This window comes from Trichosurus vulpecula, chromosome 4 (assembly GCF_011100635.1).
Source record: "Trichosurus vulpecula isolate mTriVul1 chromosome 4, mTriVul1.pri, whole genome shotgun sequence".
NCBI lineage: Eukaryota > Metazoa > Chordata > Mammalia > Diprotodontia > Phalangeridae > Trichosurus > Trichosurus vulpecula.
The window spans coordinates 137,208,331-137,229,371 of record NC_050576.1 but is presented as its reverse complement, the minus strand read 5'-3'; the positions used below and the strand labels follow the sequence as shown (position 1 = coordinate 137,229,371).

Here is a 21,041-nt window from a genome sequence, read left to right as displayed (position 1 = left end):
GTCTATTCCACACGGAGCTGGGAGCTGGGAACCGAGTGGAGCAGAGCCCAGCCTGAGCGCGTGGACGATCCAGACCAGAAGCCGGGCGGAGGGAGCCCTAGCGCCCTGAATATGTGAGCTGCGGCAGTTACCAGACCCCTCGACCCACAAACACCAAAGACTGCGGAGAAGGTTAGTGGGAAAAGCTGCGGGAGTGGAAGGAGTTTGTGGTTGGGCTTCCAGCCCCGGGGGCAGCTACAGCTGTTGTTACTTCCGGCTCCAGGCCCACCTGGTGGGAGGAATTAAGTGGCGGATCAGAGCAGGAGTGCAACAGCCTGCTGAAGATCTAAGCCCAGTCTGGACTGGGGGTCCTTGGGGAAGGAGGAGTGCAGCTCTGACAGAGCTGACACCTCCCCCCCAAACGTGGAACATAGAACTCGTTAGTCTACAAGCTGTCATACCCCACTGAAAAACTCAAGGGTCAAGTTAGTTGGTTGGGAATATGGCCAGGCAGCGAAAACACGCCCAGATTCAGTCTCAGACTTTGGATTCTTTCTTTGGTGACAAAGAAGACCAAAACATACAGCCTAAAGAAGACAATAAAGTCAATAAAGAAGACAAAAGCCTCCAAGAAAAACATGAACTGGCCCCAGGCCATAGAAGAACTCAAAAAGGATTTGGAAAAGCAAGTTAGAGAAGTAGAGGAAAAATTGGGAAGAGAAATGAGAAGGATGCGAGAAAACCATGAAAAACAAGTCAATGACTTGCTAAAGGAGACCCAAAAAAATACTGAAAAATACACTGAAGAAAACAACACCTTAAAAAATAGACTAACTCAAATGGCAAAAGAGCTCCACAAAGCCAATGAGGAGAAGAATGCCTTGAAAGGCAGAATTAGCCACATGGAAAAGGAGGTCCAAAAGACCACTGAAGAAAATACTACTTTAAAAATTAGATTGGAGCAAGTGGAAGCTAGTGACTTGATGAGAAATCAAGATATTATAAAACAGAACCAGAGGAATGAAAAAATGGAAGACAATGTGAAATATCTCACTGGAAAAACCACTGACCTGGAAAATAGATCCAGGAGAGACAATTTAAAAATTGTTGGACTACCTGAAAGCCATGATCAAAAAAAGAGCCTAGATACCATCTTGCAAGAAATTATCAAGGAGAACTGCCCTGATATTCTAGAGCCACAGGGCAAAATAGAAATTGAAAGAATCCATCGATCGCCTCCTCAAATAGATCCCAAAAAGAAATCTCCTAGGAATATTGTTGCCACATTCCAGAGCTCCCAGATCAAGGAGAAAATACTGCAAGCAGCCAGAAAGAAACAATTTGAGTATTGTGGAAACCCAATCAGAATAACCCAAGATCTGGCAGCTTCTACATTAAGTGATCGAAGGGCTTGGAATGCGATATTCCAGAGGTCAATGGAGATAGGATTAAAACCTAGAATGACCTACCCAGCAAAACTGAGTATCATACTCCAAGGCAAAATATGGACTTTCAATAAAATAGAGGACTTTCAAGCTTTCTCAGTGAAAAGACCAGAACTGAATAGAAAATTTGACTTTCAAACACAAGAATCAAGAGAAGCATGAAACGGTAATCAAGAAACGGAAATTGCAAGGGACTTACTAAAGTTGAACTGTTTTGTTTACATTCCTACATGGAAAGATGATGAGTATGATTCATGAGACCTCAGTATTAGGGTAGTTGAAGGGAATATGCATATATATATATGTTTATGTATATATATATATAAGTGAATGTGTATGTATGTATATATCTATGTGTATATGTATGTATATGTATGTATGTGTATATATATATATGTGTTTATATATATATATATATGTAAAAGAGAGAGAGCAGACACAGGGTGAGTTGAGGATGAAGGGAAGATAGCTAAAAGAAATAAAATGAAATTAAGGGATGAGAGAGTAACATACTGAGAGAGGGAGATAGGGAGAGATAGAATGGGGTGGATTATCTCCCATAAAGGTGGCAAGAGGAAGCAGTTCTATGGGAGGAGGGGAGAGGGCAGGTGAGGGGGGAATGAGTGAACCTTGCTCTCATCAGATTTGGCCTGAGGAGGGAATACCATACATACTCAGTTGGGTATCTTACCCCACAGGAAAGAAGAGGGAGGAAGATTAAAAAAAAATAAAAGGGGGGTATGATGGAGGGGAGGGCAGATGGGGGTGGATATCAGGTAATCAAAACAAACACTTTGGAAAGGGGACAGGGTCAAGGGAGAAAATTCAATAAAGCGGGATGGGTTGGGAAGGAGCAAAATGTAGTTAGCCTTTCACAACATGAGTATTGTGGAAGGGTTATACATAATAATACATGTGTGGCCTAGGTTGAATTGCTCAACTTCTTAGGGAGGGTGGGTGGGAAGGGAAGAGGGAAGGGAATTTGGAACTCAAAGTTTTAAAATCAGATGTTCAAAAACAAAAAAAGTTTTTGTATGCAACTAAAAAATAAGATACACAGGCAATGGGGCGTAGAAATTTATCTTGCCCTATAAGAAAGGAAGGGAAAAGGGGATGAGAGGGGAGGGGGGTGATAGAGGGAAGGGCTGACTGGGGAACAGGGCAACCAGAATATAAGCCATCTTGGAGTGGGGGGGAGGGTAGAAATGGGGAGAAAATTTGTAATCCAAAATGTTGTGAAAATCAATGCTGAAAACCAAATACGTTAAATAAATAAATTGCATTAAAAAATTAAAAAAAAAATAAAGCGGGATGGGTCGGGAAGGAGCAAAATGTAGTTAGCCTTTCACAACATGAGTATTGTGGAAGGGTTATACATAATGATACATGTGTGGCCTAGGTTGAATTGCTCGACTTCTTAGGGAGGGTGGGTGGGAAGGGAAGAGTGGAGAGAATGTGGAACTCAAAGTTTTAAAAACAGATGTTCAAAAACAAAAAAAAATAGTTTTTGCATGCAACTAAAAAATAAGATACACAGGCAATGGGGCGTAGAAATTTATCTTGCCCTACAAGAAAGGAAGGGAAAAGGGGATGAGAGGGGAGGGCTGACTGGGGAACAGGGCAACCAGAATATATGCCATCTTGGAGTGTGGGGGAGGGTAGAAAAGGGGCGAAAATTTGTAATTCAAACTGTTGTGAAAATCAATGCTGAAAACCAAATATGTTAAATAAATAAATTTAAATAAAAAAAATAAAAAAGAGTTAAAGAGGGAAACTACAACTTGCTAAGAGCAACCACAGACAATGAAGTAATGTCAACAGTAAATTATATATCTATATCTATATATGTACATATATGTATATACACACACACATACATACATATATAAACAAAATCGTGTAGCATCAAATTCTTAAAGGAAAAATTAAATGAGTTACAAGAGGAAATAGAAAGTAAAAGTATACTACTGGATGACCTCAACTTTCCCCTCTCAAAACTAAATAAATCTAACCAAAAAAACTAAACAAGAAAGAAGTTAAGGAAATGTATAGAATTTTAGAAAAGTTAGATATATAAGAGCTCTGGAAAAAAGTGCATGGGAATAGAAAGTAATATATCTTTTTTTCAGCTTCTTTCAAGTTCTTCACATCTTGATGAAAACTGACCATGTATTGGGATTGGGGTATAAAAAAATCACAACCAAATGCAGAAAAGGAGAAATATTAAATGCATCCTTTTCAGAAAATAATGCAATAAAAATTACCTTCAATAAGGGGCCAAGAAAACTAGACTAAAAATTAATTGGAAATTAAATAATCTAATCCTAAAAAAATGAGTGGATCAAAGAACAAATCATAGACACAATCAATAATTTCATTAAAGAGAATGACAAAAATGATACAACCAATCAATATTTATGGGATACAGCCAAAGCAGTAGATAGGGGAAAATTTATATCTCTAAATATCTACATCAATAAAATGAAGAAAAAGCAGATAAATCAAATGTGTGTGAAACAAAAACAAAAATCAGAAAAGAGCAAATTAAAAATTCCCAATTAAACACCAAATTAGAAATCCTGAAAATTAAAGAAGAGATGAATAATACTGAAAGTAACAAAAACATTTAACTAATAAATAAAACCAGGAGCTGATGCTATTGCAGGGGGGAGGTTGGGGAGACAATAAAAGAGGCAAACCACTGGTTAATTTGATTTTAAAAAAAAGAAGAAAACCAAATTCCCGGTATCAAAAATGCAAAGGGTAAACTCACCACCAATAAAGAAATTAAAGAAATTACTAGAAGCCATTTTACCCAAATATATGCCAATAAATCTAACAATCTAAGTGAAATGGATATTTACAAAAACATTAATTGCAGAGATTAAAAGAGGAAATAGAATACTTAAATAACCCTATCTTAGAAAAAGAAATTAAACAAGCCCTCAACAAGCTCCCTAAGAAAAAAATCCCCAGTGGGGCAGAGTCAAGATGTTGGAGTAAAAGCAGGGACTTGAGCTCTCCCACAAATCCCTCCAAACATCTGTAAAAAATGACTCAAAACAAATTCTAGAGCTACGGAACTCATGAAATGAAAGTGAAACAAGTCTCCAGCCCAAGACTGCCTGGATGGTCACTGGGAAGGGTCTATTGCACTGTGCTGGGAGCAGAGGGCAGCCCAGCATGGGACGCCCTTGTACAGACCAGGCTGGACCAGACTAGGTAGACCACTCCTCAAGGCACTGAATCACAGAGCTGTGGCCTCTTCCAGACTTCTCAATCCACAAATGCCAAAGACAATTTAGCAGGTCAGCAGGAAAACTCTGTTGGACCTGGGAGAGAGAAGGGCATGGTCCAGCCCCAGCCCTCAGGGCAGAGGAGCAGTAGCAGGCAGTGGCTGCTTCTGCTTCTAGAGCTCCAGGCCCACAGACAATGGGGGGATCAAGTGGGACTATATGGATCTCTTTGCTGGCCCTGAGGCAGGATTCTCTTGCTTTACCCTACTTGGATCTGAGTCACAGTCCTGGGTGGCAGTACTAGGGTGAGGAGAAGCCCTGGTGTGGTAGAGCTTGGGGTGGCTGTGGAAAGGGAATCCTCCTAGCAGTCTCAAGGCAGGAAAGAGTGCTTGAGGTCACTCTCAGACCAGAAGACAAGGCCAGTAGAGGGGTAAACACCTCTCCTTGGATCATACTACCTCAGAAGAACTGAAAATTTACAGGTGCCTAGAAGTAGTTCAGAAAACAACTGTGCACAACCCCTGAAGCTTGGGACAGAGTACTCTCCACTCTGGAAGCAGAGTCACACCTTGACAAAGAGCTCAAAAGTCAAGTAATTGGCTGGCGAAATGAGCAGGCTGTGTAAAAAAAAAACTCAAGACTATAGAATCTTACTTTAGTGACAGAGAAGATCAAAACATACAGCCAGAAGAAGACAACAAAGTCAAACGCCTCCAAGAAAAATATGAATTGGTGGCAGGCCACGGAAGAGCTCAAAAAGGATTTTGAAAAACAAGAGAGGTAGAGGAAAAATTGGGTAGAGAAATGAGAGCGATGCAAGAAAATCATGAAAAATGAGGAAATGAACAGGCAATTTTCAGACAAAGAAATCAAAGCTATCTATAGGAAATTGAGATAAAGAAGTTAAGTGCTATACCTCAGTTCATAAAGGTAAATAAGTAACTGAGAGGGATTTGAAATCAGGCTGACTCCAAATTCAGCATACTTTTTTATACTGAATTGTTTGTTTAGTGGAAAAATTGGTCAAACTTCGTTTAAGACTTTTGTGACCTAAGTCTTCATGATACTTTAAGAAACCATAATTTCACTGGTATAGGTAATTCCCCTACTAATGTAGATTGCAACTTCTTTATGACTTAGTAGATAATTTTTGAGAGTCCTATGACTAAAAATGCCTCACCATGTGACCCATCTGTTTATGAATCCATCTGACAAAGCTAGGCTAGTTGATAATGAGAATTAATCACTGGGTCCATGCTTGAACCCCTTTCAGCTTCATAGGGTGTGCCTGAAATTGGAGTACACTAACATACCATTCCAGTTCGAAGGTCACCTCTACACAATACTGAGGCATTTAAGTTGGATATAGTAAGTTCCATAATACTGGACAACAAACTTTTCCTCCTTATATTAACAATTTATGCTTTGTTTATACTACCAGTAAAAACTAAGTTGAATTTTTATTAAAATGAACCACAAACAATGAGGAAGGTATGTTGGATAATTTGTTATGGTATGACAGAGGATGTCCTTGTAGAGAGTTACAACTTATAGAGAGGTGGATATTTGGTATGACCTGACCAAGAGAAATCTTGAAGTCAAATATGAAATAAGAGATGTCTGTTGAACAATTATGAAAAAGGCTATGTTGGCTTGGATACCTACCTGGACTTTTTACAAAGGAATTTTCCTTTCGGTTCCACAGGTTCCTGCTAACCTTGCTAACTATCTAACAATCTTAATTTATCTATATTCTTTAAAATATACATGTAGATCTAAGGAAAAGAATGTAACTAAGACCACTAGGAGATACACTGAAGAACTAAGAACATAATTAGTGAAAAATACTTTTTTAACATGTGATTTGTAACAGTCTGCTTCAGATATTTAATTCTTAATATACCAAACAGGAACATATTCCACAAATGAAAACCTTAATTGATAACTGCTCACAAGAAATGACTAATGCTAACTGGGTGATTCAAATACTATGAACTGTTCTGGCATCTCTCAATAAGCTCTGCCATTTTTTTTTAATTCTAAAAACGCACCCATAGTAATATATTCTAGGGCATTTGGGGAAAAGAGAAAGACAATAACAAATTGGTCAAAAATGACACAAACTTCCTAGCTGGAAGGCTATTGTGCAGGCAATTAGTAAAAGAGGAAGCAAAGCACAAAACAATGAGAATGAGAAAGGCTGAACTTGTAATGAAAGACCTTATTATAGTTCAGAAACATTATTGTAATAAAGGAGTGATGTACTCCACAAAACTTTGAAACAGACAACCTCTCTTTTCTCCCTCTCTTTCCTCACTAGCCCTCTCTGCTTGATGTATTATTCCCCATTTATTAGGATTCTTCTTAATTTCCTCTGAAATCTCCAGGCCTCTTAAGATATAGGCCCATCTTCTCCCTGTATTCCTGGTCCTTGTTAAATCTTTGTCAAATTATATGAAATTACGAGGGATATTCTCCAGTGCAGCCCTAACCAGTACCTCTTCAGGTAGTGCAGGGTTCTCCAGTACTATGCCAGTGCAGTATAAGTTCTATAAGGTGCTACAGAGCTGGAAGAACACCAAGTTCAGTGGTCAAACAATCAACAAGCTCTTTTAACAGCCTACTACAATATGCCCTAGGAATACAGAGACAAAGTGAAATAGTCCCTGCTCTTTAGAAGCTTACTCAGGAAGAAAATATGTACACATACAAGTCTATGTATAAGAGACACAAGGTAATTGAGGGGAAGGGAGAGGAAGGGCTTCATATATAAAGTGGTACTTGGGCCTTGGAGAAAACTAAGCAATCTAAAAGAAGTAAGTCTAAAAAGGTAGATTGAGGCCAAGTTGTGAAGGGTTTTAAATGCCAAAGAGAAGAATTTCTATTTGATCCTATAAGCAACAGGGAGCCCCAGAGTTTATTAAATAGGGGAGGGACATGGTCAGATTTGCACTTGAAGATCATATCAGTTATTAATATGGAAATGTGTTTTGCATAGCATCACATGTATCATAGTTACCATACTATATGACTTTCAATGGATAGAAAGAGACTGGTAAGAGGGCAGAATTTGGAACTCAAAAATGTTTTTTAAAGTGAACTTTTTTTAAGGATTCTATCAGCTACATGGAGGATGGATTGTAGTAGGAAGACTTGAAGAAGGAAGACCAGATAAAAGACTGTTGTAATAATCCAGGTGAGACTCTGAACTAGGGTGCTGGCTATGTGAATGGAAAGAAGTGAGGGGTGAGGAAGCAGCTTCAAGAAATGTTGGTAGAAACAAAGGCTGATGGATTTGTACCTGTCGTATAAGGTAAAATCTAGCTAAATTCAGAGCAAGTTATCAACAGGCTAGGAAAAGATTCCTGAAGAAGATGGGGTTTTAAAGGGACTTAAAGGAAGTTAGGGTAACCAAGAGGCAAAGATGAAAAGGAAGAACAAGCATACAGGACAGCCAGAGAAAATACCAGGAACTGAGACATGGAGTGTCTTGTTCCTGGAACTTTAAGAAGCCAGTGTCACTGAATCAAAGAGTAAATGTTGGAGAGTTAGGTGTAAGATCACACGTCTTGGATTGGAACACGTATGACTGGAAAGATAGGAGGGCACTAGGTTATAGAACTCTTTGAACGCCAAAAAGTGTAGCTGAGGTGGGGTGGAAGAGGGGGTAATGAAAAGTGAGTAGGGTTAAGGAACTGAGTGGTTAGGATGTTTGAGGCAGAGTTAATATATTACTGAAATCATTGGAGGAAGGAAGGGGGTAACTTGAAAGTCTATAGACAACAGCTACCAGAATTCTGATTCAGTGGGAGATATAAATGGCATGAACCTTAAAGGAGAAGAGATTACTGAATGATAGGAATAGGGTGAAAATCTGGAGGTAGCCAGTGGGGAACAAGGAATAGTTCAACTCCTTTCCCTTGACCAGTAAGCTGAGGAGAAAAAGCAAATATGCAACTAGTATTAGAAAGGGTGGCCAGTGAGGCTGTGCCATTGTGGAGAGCCACATTTCAGTAAGAACAAAAAGATGGAAGGCATGAGAGATGAAAAGATAGGATGAAGGGAAGTTTGTTGCTTACTGGAACAGGCATTCCAGAGGAATGGAAGAAGCAGGTGGCATTTGGTTGGAACTTTACAGTAGGAAGGTTTAGGGGGATAGGAATAAGGAATGGGATGGTGGGCAATCAGAAATGGTGTTGGGATAATGACATATAATGGTAAAAAAAATCATTGCTATGTGTAGGGTATGACAGGTGAGAATGCTAATCATTGAGAAGAAGGCACCACTCTTCTTAGAGGAGGCTGGATGTTGGGCTAGAACAGCTCTGAAGGGGTCATGAGGGGAAAAAATTTAAGAAGCCCTGGGATAGAACATGAGATGGAAGGCAAATGATTAGACGGGAAGCTTCATTTCACTACTCCTCTTCCCTCTGAAAACTGAAAGATTAGGAAGGAAATTGCACAGCAGAAGATGCACCTCCCCAGTGACTTTGCTCTACTTCTTCCCTCAAGAACAAGCACAACAGAAGACGGAAGGCCGAAGGTGCAAAGGATGGTTACTCCTCTTTGTAATGCAGGCTCTCCACATCCCAGTGGGGAGATCGCCTGGAAGTAGGAAGAGGAAATTCCTTAAAGGATTTAATATTCCTTAAGGACCATATCCCATCCCTACTCAATAAACTCTAGTGGTTCCCTACTGCTTCTAAGATGAAATACAAACTCCCCCGTTTTTAATGCCTTTTAGAATCTTGTCTCTACCTATCTTTCTAGCCTCTGTATATATTACTCCTCCTGTACTCTGCAATAATCCAAATCAGTCTTCTCTCTGTTCCTCATACATGTCATTCCATCTCCTGTCTTTGCACTTGTCATCCCTTATTCCAAAAAGACAAACCCTGCTTAGTTTTGCTCCACAGCTTCCTCTCTCCCTTCAAAATACAGTTTATACCCTACCTTCTACATGAAGCCTTTCTTAATCTCCCCAGTTGCTTGTATCCTAAAACTAAAATCTTAGAACAATTTTAACTATATTGTATTTATTCTTCATATTTTAATCCCTCTTTACAATAATGAATTCATTTTAAGCCTATAAGGTAATATAATGTCCTTAAAGTTCACTTGATTCCATCCCAATCAGCTTTAAGAAGTTTAGACAAAAGGCTCTGAGTTCAGTCATGCTCACTCAGAACTCCCAGTTGAAATTCCTAACATTTCAACTTTCTGCTTAACTTTACATTTATATCTGTCTCTGTTAACCCCTGGCCTCTCTGTGGTTGAAGCAAATTTACTTTACTGGAAACACCTAGGTAATGAAACAACAAATTAATCTACTATCTGTCCATAGACAAGCACTGGGAGAAGCTGAGGAAAGGACCTAATGTTTTCTGAGGACTTTCCTCATTCACTATTATGTACTCCAAAAAGCCTGTAGAGCTTTACATCCTCCTTCACACCTTCCTTTTCCTACAAAGTTCAATACTACTTTTGCTCTTCAAAGGTGATCTAGAAGGTCACAACCTCAGTAATCCAGACTCAGAGAATCTCTATCTGAGTGTGATATAGCTCCTTCCTTTTATACAAATTCCTTAGGGAGTGAAAAATTCTCTCATACTATGATTTGGCTTTGAATGGAGGAAGATGAAGAGGAAAAGTAGTACAGACCCTTATGGTTAGTTAATACAAGTAAGAAGTGTTCTAACCTAAAAAAAGCTTTTAAATGGGTGGGATAATGAATGAGACTGTACTGTTACATATTTATTAGGCATTGGCTTATATATGTACCTATATATGTATGTTTCCCCAGCTAGGATGTATGCTCCTCCAAAGTTAATACTGTTGCATTTTTTATCTGCATATCCAACATCACCTGGCTCAGTGTCTAGTAGTATATAAGAAGTGTTTAATAAATACTCCTTGACTGACTGGGGATTGAAGACTTAGATTTAAGTCCTGCCTCTGACTTATACTAGTTATATGTCCCTGGAAAAATCACTTAACCTTTCAGTGTCCCAAGTAAGTCATTTAGACTATAAGTTGCAGAGCAGGTGCTGATTTTCATCACTGGGAATTCTCTCTCTAAAGCAATGAAATTACAAATCCACTATTCCTTACTCCCAACCCCTGCTTAAAAACTGTTTTTTGAAAACTGGTATTTTAGGAAAAGCAGTTTTAATAAAGAAGGTAGATGAGGACTTTCATGCAGATTGTAAAGGGGACCTATGAGAACTTTCAAATATTTTAGAGATTACTGTTGTGGTGGCCACAAGATCATATGATACGTCTAGCTATGGACAAAACCAACACAGTGCTCAACCTGTCTCCAACTAGCAAAATAACACTTTTCCAACTCAGGGTAAGAGGTTAACCCTTGCTGCTAATCATCACTTGCATTGTTATGTGTCTGACTGACCAAATTCTAACCTCCCAGAAACCATATCTGTGACAAATCAATGTCACCCTAGGAAGGACTCTTTGGTCCAGTGGTTCCTGGGATCCAATCTCTAGGAAGACTTACCTGATAAGTTTTGGACATAGTTCAGGCTGTTCCTCTCAGGGCCTACCTAATTTTATAGATTAGTATTATATTGGAAACGATACTATACGATCCCCACAGGGACAAGGCAACTATTCCTGCCCTACTTGGCCTCCTTGTGCTAGTCCATGCTATGTGCCCACCTAATCCAAGAGGTCCTCAGCCTGCCTCAACTTGAAAATGACACTCTCTCATCTCAGGGTTCTGAACTCATCCCAGAGCTGCCTTGGCCCCAAAATGCTTACCCCCTCGAAGAGTTCTGCATACAATGGAGAAATAGCTTGTTTTCTCCCTCCACTGGCAGGCTTCTTTGCCTCTGGAATGGTTCAGGCAATGCATTCCCAGAAAAGACTTGAAGGACCAAAAGGTAGTATTTTGGGGAGATGCCTCACTTTCTAACAGAATGAGGGAGGTGAAACTATCACTCTATGACTAGGGTGGGTGTGTATTCACTTGGAATAAAGAGGATCTCTTAGTTGACTTGGTAGTACTTTTTAAGTCCCTGGATGGAGGTGACAGAGCATCCTTATTTAGCCCTTTACACATTTATTCAGCATGTGCTTATATATATATATATATATATATATATATGTGTGTGTGTGTGTGTGTGTGTGTATATGTATATGTATATGTATGTATGTATGTATGTATATGTATATATGTATATGTATATATGTATACACACACATACATATACTTGTTGTTCAGTTATTTCTGTTATATATACTTGTTGTTCAGTTGTTTCAGTTGTGTCTGACTCTTTATGACCCCATTTGGAGTTTTCTTGGCTAAGATATTGGAATTGTTTGCCATTTCCTTCTCCAGACCATTTTATGGATGAGGAAATCGAGGCAAACTGGGATAAGCATCTTACTCAGGGTCACACAGCCAGTAAGTGTCTGAAGCCAGATCTGAGCTCAAGAAGATGAGTCTTCCTGACACCAAGTCTGGCACTCTATGCACTTAGCTGCTCATATATATATTTACAGAGTCCTTATTTAGCCTCTGTGGAAGAAGGGTACAGTTCACCCACGTAGGCCTCTAAGGGGACAAAGATTTTATAACATTCCTCTCACAGGACTCTCAGAGGGCAAGGCTTTAGCAAGTGTGCCAGGAATGCAGAGTAGGTGGCAGTACAAGGAGAACTTTGGTATCAACTTAGACTGCATTTAAGAAGCTTTTGACCTCTTAGCTACTTTACTACAAATGATCTTGATTCAATGATAAATTGCTGACTGTGCCAAAAGTATCGCTGTGTTGGCTTTGATGTTCAGAAGCTATTCCTGGTCATCACTGGCACCTCACATTGGGAGAAGAAATCTGTAACTGTACCAAAGGGGTCACCATCTGTGCTGTAGTTTTAATGTTCTTGGTGCTGCTCTGACCCACTATGAACTACAAAGATTTGGCATAGCCCTCCACATGGACTATTATTGTGATGTGATAACTGGTCTTTCCAAAGGAAGGAAGAAGACCCTAGGATCTCTGATTTTTGCTCTTCACAGTTTTTTTCTTCTTTTTTTTCTCATTATGTTGATTATTGGGGAGCAGGAGTATAAATTGTGTGTGTGTGTGTGTGTGTGTGTGTGTTGGTGGAGATGATTATGCTTTTTTCTTCTTAAATTCAGTAAAACTTTATTTTATTCTTTAAATATGAAATCCATCTCTCCACTTCTCATAAAAAATGAATATTTGAAATATTTTATTCAAGTACCACAAAATTAGAATAAAATTATTTCTAACAGCAATAGGACTTCGCATGTGAAAAGACATTGTAAAAAAAAAAGGTCTCTTGTACAATGGAGTCATTTCATCCTTTATTAATTTAATTGTATTATTAAAGTATTTACTATACATCATTTTGCATTAAAGTCTAAATCCAAGACAAATCATGTAGAATACTTAGATTAGCTTCCATTTCACGGTAATAACATGTCTAAAAACTGAAGAATTAGTTTACAAAGAGAAGCTGAATTCACACCACTTTACTCAAGTCAGTTGAGCCAAGTACTTCCAACATATCAGTTATAGAAAGACCTACAGATGTAGGCTAATATTTATTTCATGGATGGGTTGACTGTCAGTCACTAAAAAGGATTTCTCCCCAAGAGTGCAGTATTTTATTTCAGATTCTGCCAGTGGAAGTGTTGGAACAGATGTTGGCAGACTATGACATACAGTATGTCTTTAAAACTTGTTCGGGTGTGAAATTTCATAAGGTCAAAAAAATGCTGCATTTTGATCAAAGGAGCTCTGCCTTACTAAATTTTTATAAATTATTTCAAGCAAACCAATTGCAAGTATCATTAAGATATAGAGACTAAGGGACTGTATTCAGGTTGAATATAATGTATCAAAGGAATATAGGTCTAAAGTTGCAAGGGATCTTAAAAGGATGATTTAGTCTAACCCCCTAACTTTGCAAATAAGGAAATCGAGGGCCTGAGAGATTAGGTGACTTGTCCGGTCAAACAAATAACATGGCAAAGCCAGAATTCAAATTCAAGTCCTTTACTCTAAGTTCAGTGTCTTTCCACTATACCATGAAAGCATTTCTTAAATGTTAGAATTATTAACAAATAACTACATACCTGAGAAAAAATATAGGTCATTAAAAAGAACAAACAATATTTCTATGACTGTCAGGGACAGAAAATACTTTCTTCTGAGAAAAAGTTCATGTTTTTGGAACAGAGGCACATCATAGTATAAGTAGTATTGAACTGGGAGTCAGGAAACCCAGGTTTTACTTCTGTCTCTATTGCTGCTTATCTGTGTACCCTGTGGAAAATTCCTTCTTATTAATGGACCTTAGTTTCCTCATCTGCAAAATGAGGATGTGGACTCGATAGGTGATCTCTAAAGGCTCCTCCAGCTTTGATATTTTATGATTCTATCACTGAATAAAACAGGTCTTAGAAATTTTTGATAAGAAGAGAGAAAGATGTCATTTTTTAAAATGCCGCATCCATCTGGCATCAATGTTTTTTTAAAGATTTAAATACACAGTGAGATCCTAATAATACACTTAGAAAGTTTCTGAAAAAAGTCAACTATATCACACAAAATATTTAATGAATCCATGATTCTTAAGCATTTCCTTGGCTTTATATATCTCAGAGATCTCCAATCTAATCTATAGAGAACAAAAAAACCCATTAACTTACAAATAACTAGAAAAAATAGAAAAAGAGGGGGTTCTATATGCTGATACTGGTTTCTATGTTGTTTTCTTGTTCCACAGTTGAGAGAGTTCTCATTTCTTTCCCAAATGTAGCTAATACATGGAAATACACTACTGATGTCAATAAGGAGGATCTTGCAATGCTTATTTCTTTATAATTCACTAAATACAATTTAGCCTTTTAATGTTTTTAATTTTATTAAAAAAAATTAACACAGGATGAGTGCAAATATGCTTCATTATTATATAAGTACAGAGAGACTCTGAATGATTAATCAATAAATTCAAGTAGTCTGAAGAACCGATTGCTTGACTATCTGAGCGAATAATCCCTTAGTTTGGTTTTGTGCCATTTTACAATCTGGCTAACATTTTCTAAATATTTTTAAATTACAAGTAATTAAAATGATGATAATTAGGAAATTAAGAGAAAACAGGAATGCATATATAAAATTTCTATAGCAATTAATTTTCCAATTTAAAATGTTTCTCCTATTATAGTCAATGAAAAAGTATATGAAATTATGAATTTGTTGAGATCGCCAATATTTTATCAGAAATTTAACACCTAAGTTCAGAAGTCTTTGCTCCCACTTATGTTAGGTACATCTGAAGTACAGATTTAAAGATTTCCCAACTATAAGATTCAAATTCATATGTAAATTTACTTCAGAATATCAAGTAATATTCATTTAGACTACCAACAATGATAAGGAAATTTTATGCTGCTATAAAACCCAAAACAAGTATTTTACATTCCCATTATATATTATGAGGCATTCAACGTATAAGGTCAAATAACAAAAATATAAGGATGAGTATACAAATGCAATTAACTTACTTGCCACTGAAAAGTTGTTAAGGGGATAAGGTAAATCCACATCTTGAGGTTTCTCCTTATATCCTATGAATGAGCCATCTGTCTTCAAAAGGAAGTATCTTGGCCTCCAGTTTTTTATATATTCTCCTACATGAGGAAAGCACACATGTTAATGCTGAAGAAATGAACAGCAGCTTTTATGTGAAAAATAAATTATGGTATAATGTATGTCCTACAACACTGGACTCCAAAAATCTGGTTGGACAATTTTTTCTTAACTTTGCTCACAAAAGAAAATACATGAGTCTACAATTAAGATTCAATACAAACCCAAATATGTTTTGTTTTAAATCATTTCACACTTTGATAATTCATTTGCACCATTATTCGTACAGAAGATCATTCATCTGAGTACACATTTTGTTGAGTTTTTAGTTAGTTAGACCATATTTTCATCACATTAAGACAAGCCTTCACAATTTATCTACACAGTATCAATTTATTTTGATGCAAAACACTTATCACAACAGGAATGTCTAATAATACTTTTTTCCATCTATGACTAATTGTGTCATTTTCTTAAAAGAGCAAAAGAAAAAGAGTATTTTCTCTATCAAATGCTGCTAAAATAGTATCTTTTCAACTTTACTGCATTGTTGTACACATAGAAATTCCATTTTCTATAGCACTACAAAAAAAAGAAATAGTGACACTCAAGCAAAATTGATTTTAAATGGTATAGTTTACTTTGATACATGTACTTCTCACCTTAAAATGCCCAAAACAACATCCTTATAAATAGAATGATCTTCAGCTACTCTTGAGTAAAAAATATGTTTTTTTACAAAAAAGCAGATATCAAGCAACTAGTTGACAAGCTAAGTGACTAATATAAGATGTCCTAAGTCCTACTTAATGAACATGCTTTATATCTCTATACAAACTTGATAATTCACAATAGTCTAATATCATCCTGGACAATCTGTACCCTTCACTTGAATTGCCTGATATATATATATGTCAAGTTCCTTGTCTTCCTTCAAAAACTACCTCCTTCTGACTGATAATAATGCCACAATCCTCCCAGTTTCCTAGGCTCAAAACCAAAGAATCCTCCGAAACTCCCTCCAAAATGAATCAACTACCAAATCTTCCTTCAAAACGTCTCTACGATCCAGGCGTTGGCCAACTACAGCCAGAAGGCCAAATCCATTGCGAGGTGTGGAGGGCAGTGAGGGCAGTATATGGCCTGTGAGCTAAGAATATTTTTTACATTTTTAATACAATAAAACTTTATTTTAAAACGCAAAAATCATTCTTAGCTAATGCTGCAGAACAACAGACGGCAGGCTGCATCTGGCCCTCGGACCATATTTTACCAAACTTTCCATTCCCACTACCACAACTCTAGTTCAGGCATCATGATGTCACAACAGGGCTATTAATAAGACAGTCTGTGTAGTTGTCAGCTTTGATCTCCATATTCTAATTTATCCTATACAACCCTCAAAGAAGATTCTTCCTAAAGTGTAACTCTTGTTGGCATCATCACTTCCCCATTTAAAACCTTCAACGAATTCACATTTCCTTCAAAATAAAGTACAAGCTCCTCAATCTATCATTCAAGATTTCTATAATCTGGGTCAAATGATACAATACAAAGAATGTTGAGCTTAAACAAGTAGACCCAAGTTCAAATCCTGCCACAATCACTGGCTGTGTGACTTTGGGAAAATAAGTTAACCTCTGCCTCAATTTCCTCATCAGTAAAATAAGGGAGAACGGACTTGATCTTATTATCCTAGGATTTCCCTTTGGATTCATTAATTTATATTTTTCCATAAATTTAATAATAGCCCCTATTTCCAAGGATTGTTCCGAGGATAAAAGAAGCTAATATAAGTAAAGCACTTTGCAAAGCTTAAAGCACTATATGCCAACTGTTATTATTGTTGTGGAGGTTGTAGTTGTTATTGACCTACATATACTCTATCCCTCAGCCAAACTGAGCTGTTCCCCACTCAAAACTAGTCCTTTGCTTCTATCTGGAAAGCCCTGTTCTCCCCATGTGCTCACATTTTTCTAACATCATTTCTACTGCAGCAATTGCACTAAACTTAAAATAGGCAGCTACATGGTACACTTGATTGAGAACTGCACCTAGAGTTGGGAAGACCATAATTCATATATGAAATCAGACACTAGCTCAGAAGTTCCCTAAGTGAGTGACACTGCTACCTGGGAGGCACTGGAACAATGTAGGGGAGGAGGGGATAGTAGCCTCGGGTGCAACTAGGGGGCATTGAATAAAAGTAAAGGGGTGGTGGAAGCATAAGGAAAGAAAAGATAAGAAAACTTTGAAAAACCATTTCTACATGTTTCATCTGTTTTGTAACAGAGTTAAAGTCATGGTGATTACCTCATTTCCAAATAAACACACAAAATGCAAGTTATAACCAATCAGTGGTCAAGTTCACTGACCAGTCTTAACAAGCAAGTGTAGTCAGATGAGCATGCCACACAATGTGAGGAAGTCCAGCATGCGTGGGCAGGAATATGTGCATATCATGAATTGTTTACAATACGATAATATGGTTACATGATGCAATATTGCATCATCAAAATTTCAAAGCAGAAAAAAACTACAAATTTACAATAAATTATTAAATTAAAAAGGCAGCATTTAAAAAACTTTCTTTAAATGACAAATTTCCAAAAGAAAAAAAAAAGTTCAAGATTAAAAAAAGCAGATTGCCGGGGGGCCTTGAGTAATTTTTTTTTTTTTTGAAAAAGAGGGCAATAGGGCAAATAAGTTTGGGAACCTCTGCACTAGCTGCATGGCTCCTGAGAAGTTACTTCTGTCTGTCAGTTTCCTCATCTGTACAATTGAGATCATAATAACACCTATCTCCCAGGGTAGTAGTGAGGATAAAGGCAGATTTTTGTAAAATGTTTTGCAAACTTTCAAATAATAAATAAAATAAATGCGAAACCCAATTCACTCTTCAAAGTCCAGATAAAATGATACCTCTTCTATGAAGCACTCCCTCAACACTCCAGCTGAAAGTGATTTTTCCTTTCTCTGAATTGCTACAATACTTTGTATTAACCACTCTTTGTACTTAAACTCATACTGTACTGACTTCTATCATCATTATTTAAAGATAGTTCTTTCTTTCCCTACTAGAAGCTCAGAATATCAAAATTGTAAGGAATCCCTGTAGCCATCTAGTCTATAATTGAATAAAAATACCCTCTTACTATGTTCCTAACAAGTGTCATTTGCTTAAAGATCTTTCTTGAAGACAAACCCACTATCTCCCAAAGCAGTTCATTTAATTTTCCTACAACTATGTGGAAGAAGGATTATGGAGGAAAAAAAGACTACAACCAGAGAGATAAATTAAGAGAGTATTAGGCAAGGCAAATAGTGATGAAGAATCAAAATATGGTGGTGGTTATTATATCAGCAAAAAGAAAGGGTTGGATATAAGAAGGAACTACCAAGAGGTCAGGAAGGATAAAGAAAGAACAGGCTATCCAATTTACTGATTATGATTCATATTCTTCCTTTTCCCAATTACCATAAAGAATGAAAAATAAGTGAAGATATAAAGAAATAAAAAAAGAAAACATCATACAATAACTTAAGGCATATCAAAAACCTGACAAGATTCAGAGATGGAAGGTCTATTATCTAAATCTGACTTCTGTATCTCTAGTAATGGGGTCACAACACTGACAGACAAAACTTGATAGTGTTCCTACTTTTTTTGGCTAATGATCCTTAATATCTCAAAGCATCACTAAAAAGAGATGCATTTTATTGAACATGTATAACCTATACCAAGTTACTTACTGTCTCAGGGAGGGGGGATGTGAGGGAAAAGACATAAAATTTGGAACTCAAAAAAAATTTTAAATGAATGTTGGGGCAGCTAAGAGTCACAGCGGATAGAGCACTGGCTCTAGAGTCAGGATGATCTGAGTTCAAATTTGGCCTCAGACACTTACTAGCTGTGTGACACCGGGCAAGTCACTTAACCCTGATTGCCTCCGGAAAAGGAAAGAAAATGAATGTTAAAAACATCTTTATAGGTAACTGGGGAAAAATAAAGTATTATTTCTTTTAAAATAAATCTTAAGACCCTAATAAAGAGATGCATATATAAAACCATTAATTTAAAATCCATACATATGCAATCATTAGACTTATTAATTACAAGTTAATAATTTGCCAACTATCCCCATAGAAGAATGAATTAGACTTTTCTTTTTATTAACGCTCAAAATCACTGAAATTACCTATAATGTCCATATAGGGACCTAGTTGTTCACAGGTACATGGTACTCTAATTATGAATTTGAAAGTTAAATGATATTTGTTACTTTCCTAAAATATTTGGATTTCATAATTTGTTGCATACTGATCCTAGCTCAGTACATGCATGCAATACCTTAACACCATGAAGTTAACAAACGCTTTCATAAATTAATTTTGGGGACAGGGGAATGCTACTTAGAACCATCATTGGCACAATAAGACAGTCGTTTATTTCAAACAATACTAAATGTACTGACTTCAAAAAATACATTTTATATTGAAGAAAAGAAAAAAAAATAAAGTTTATAACAACTCCTTGAGAACTTTAAATCCTTAAACACAAGAAACACAAATTTGAAACACTAGTTTCACATTAGTGTAATACGTGCTTATTAAATATAAATCCTAAAAAATTAAAATATTTTATCTCATCAGTAGTCTGGTTGCTCAACTGGTTGCTCCAGAGCTCTCAAAAAGTACCTTAACAAAACAATTTAAAACACACTTCCAAGACACCATGACCATCATTTTTATAAAGGTAAGAATTAGCAAAAGTTATATTTCATGTCTCAAGAAAAGAAATGCAGTGCTTATACGTGTGTGTGTGTGTGTGTGTCCTTTTTTTCAAATAAACTTCACAGGAAAATAACTGGTGATTTTAATTTCAATTTATTCCTTTGTAAAACTCTCTGCAATCTGACATGAGACCTCATCATCCTACTGAAATGATCTGGCCAAAATTCTTCTGATTCTACTTTGTAACATCATTCACAGATTCCACCTCTGACTGCCATGACATTGGTCAAGGCCTTGATCACCTCACTCTGGACTACAACAATATTTATAGTTCTGGTTGACATCCCTCCCTCAATTCTGTCTCTATTCCAGTTCATCCTACACTCAGCTATCAAACTGATCTTCCTAAGTTGCACGTTTGATCAAAGCCCTATCATTTCTAAGATCAAATATACATAATCCTGTCTGACAATCAAAGGCAATCATAACCTTGTCCTTTCTCCAGTCTTATTATACATTCCATTCCTACCCTCAACCCAACATATTCTGAGAACTAGAGACACAGGCCTCTTTGCTGTTGCTCACACAAAACATTCCAATACCCAACTCTAGGCATTTTCATTGTCTCTCCCCCATGCCTAGGATGCTCCCTCCTCATCTCTAATTGCTGGCCTCCAGAGTCAACTTCTCATAGCTACAATGCTCTCTCTCCTTACCTCCCACTTCATAGTTTTCTTTAAGACTCAGCTGAGAGAGGCCATCAAGAGATTCAGCTGAGCTCTCCCAACATTCCTTTCCAAACAACTTTAAAATAACATCACAAATTTGATTTCTGACAGAACCAAATAAATAAATAAATAAAAGGTCAGGGTGAGACAACTTAGGAAGGGTCAAAGAGGCAGCAATAACAGCAGCATCAACAGCAAAAGCACTTTGGAGGCTCTCAGCCCAGAGATTGTAAAGGACTCCTGGGGACCATGGCACTGGGTGCAACTGGCACTGAAC

The 21,041-nt window shown here is 37.1% G+C and overlaps 1 protein-coding gene across 1 annotated transcript in view; it reads right to left on the bottom strand.

Moving 5' to 3' along the window:
- The window catches only part of AKT3 (AKT serine/threonine kinase 3), a 429,482-nt gene that overhangs the window by 198,313 nt on the left and 210,128 nt on the right, over window positions 1-21,041 (bottom strand). Inside the window, exon 2 of the mRNA XM_036754934.1 lies at window positions 15,218-15,343. Within this exon, the coding sequence (XP_036610829.1) occupies window positions 15,218-15,343 (126 nt within the window). The remainder of the gene's footprint in view (window positions 1-15,217; window positions 15,344-21,041) is intronic.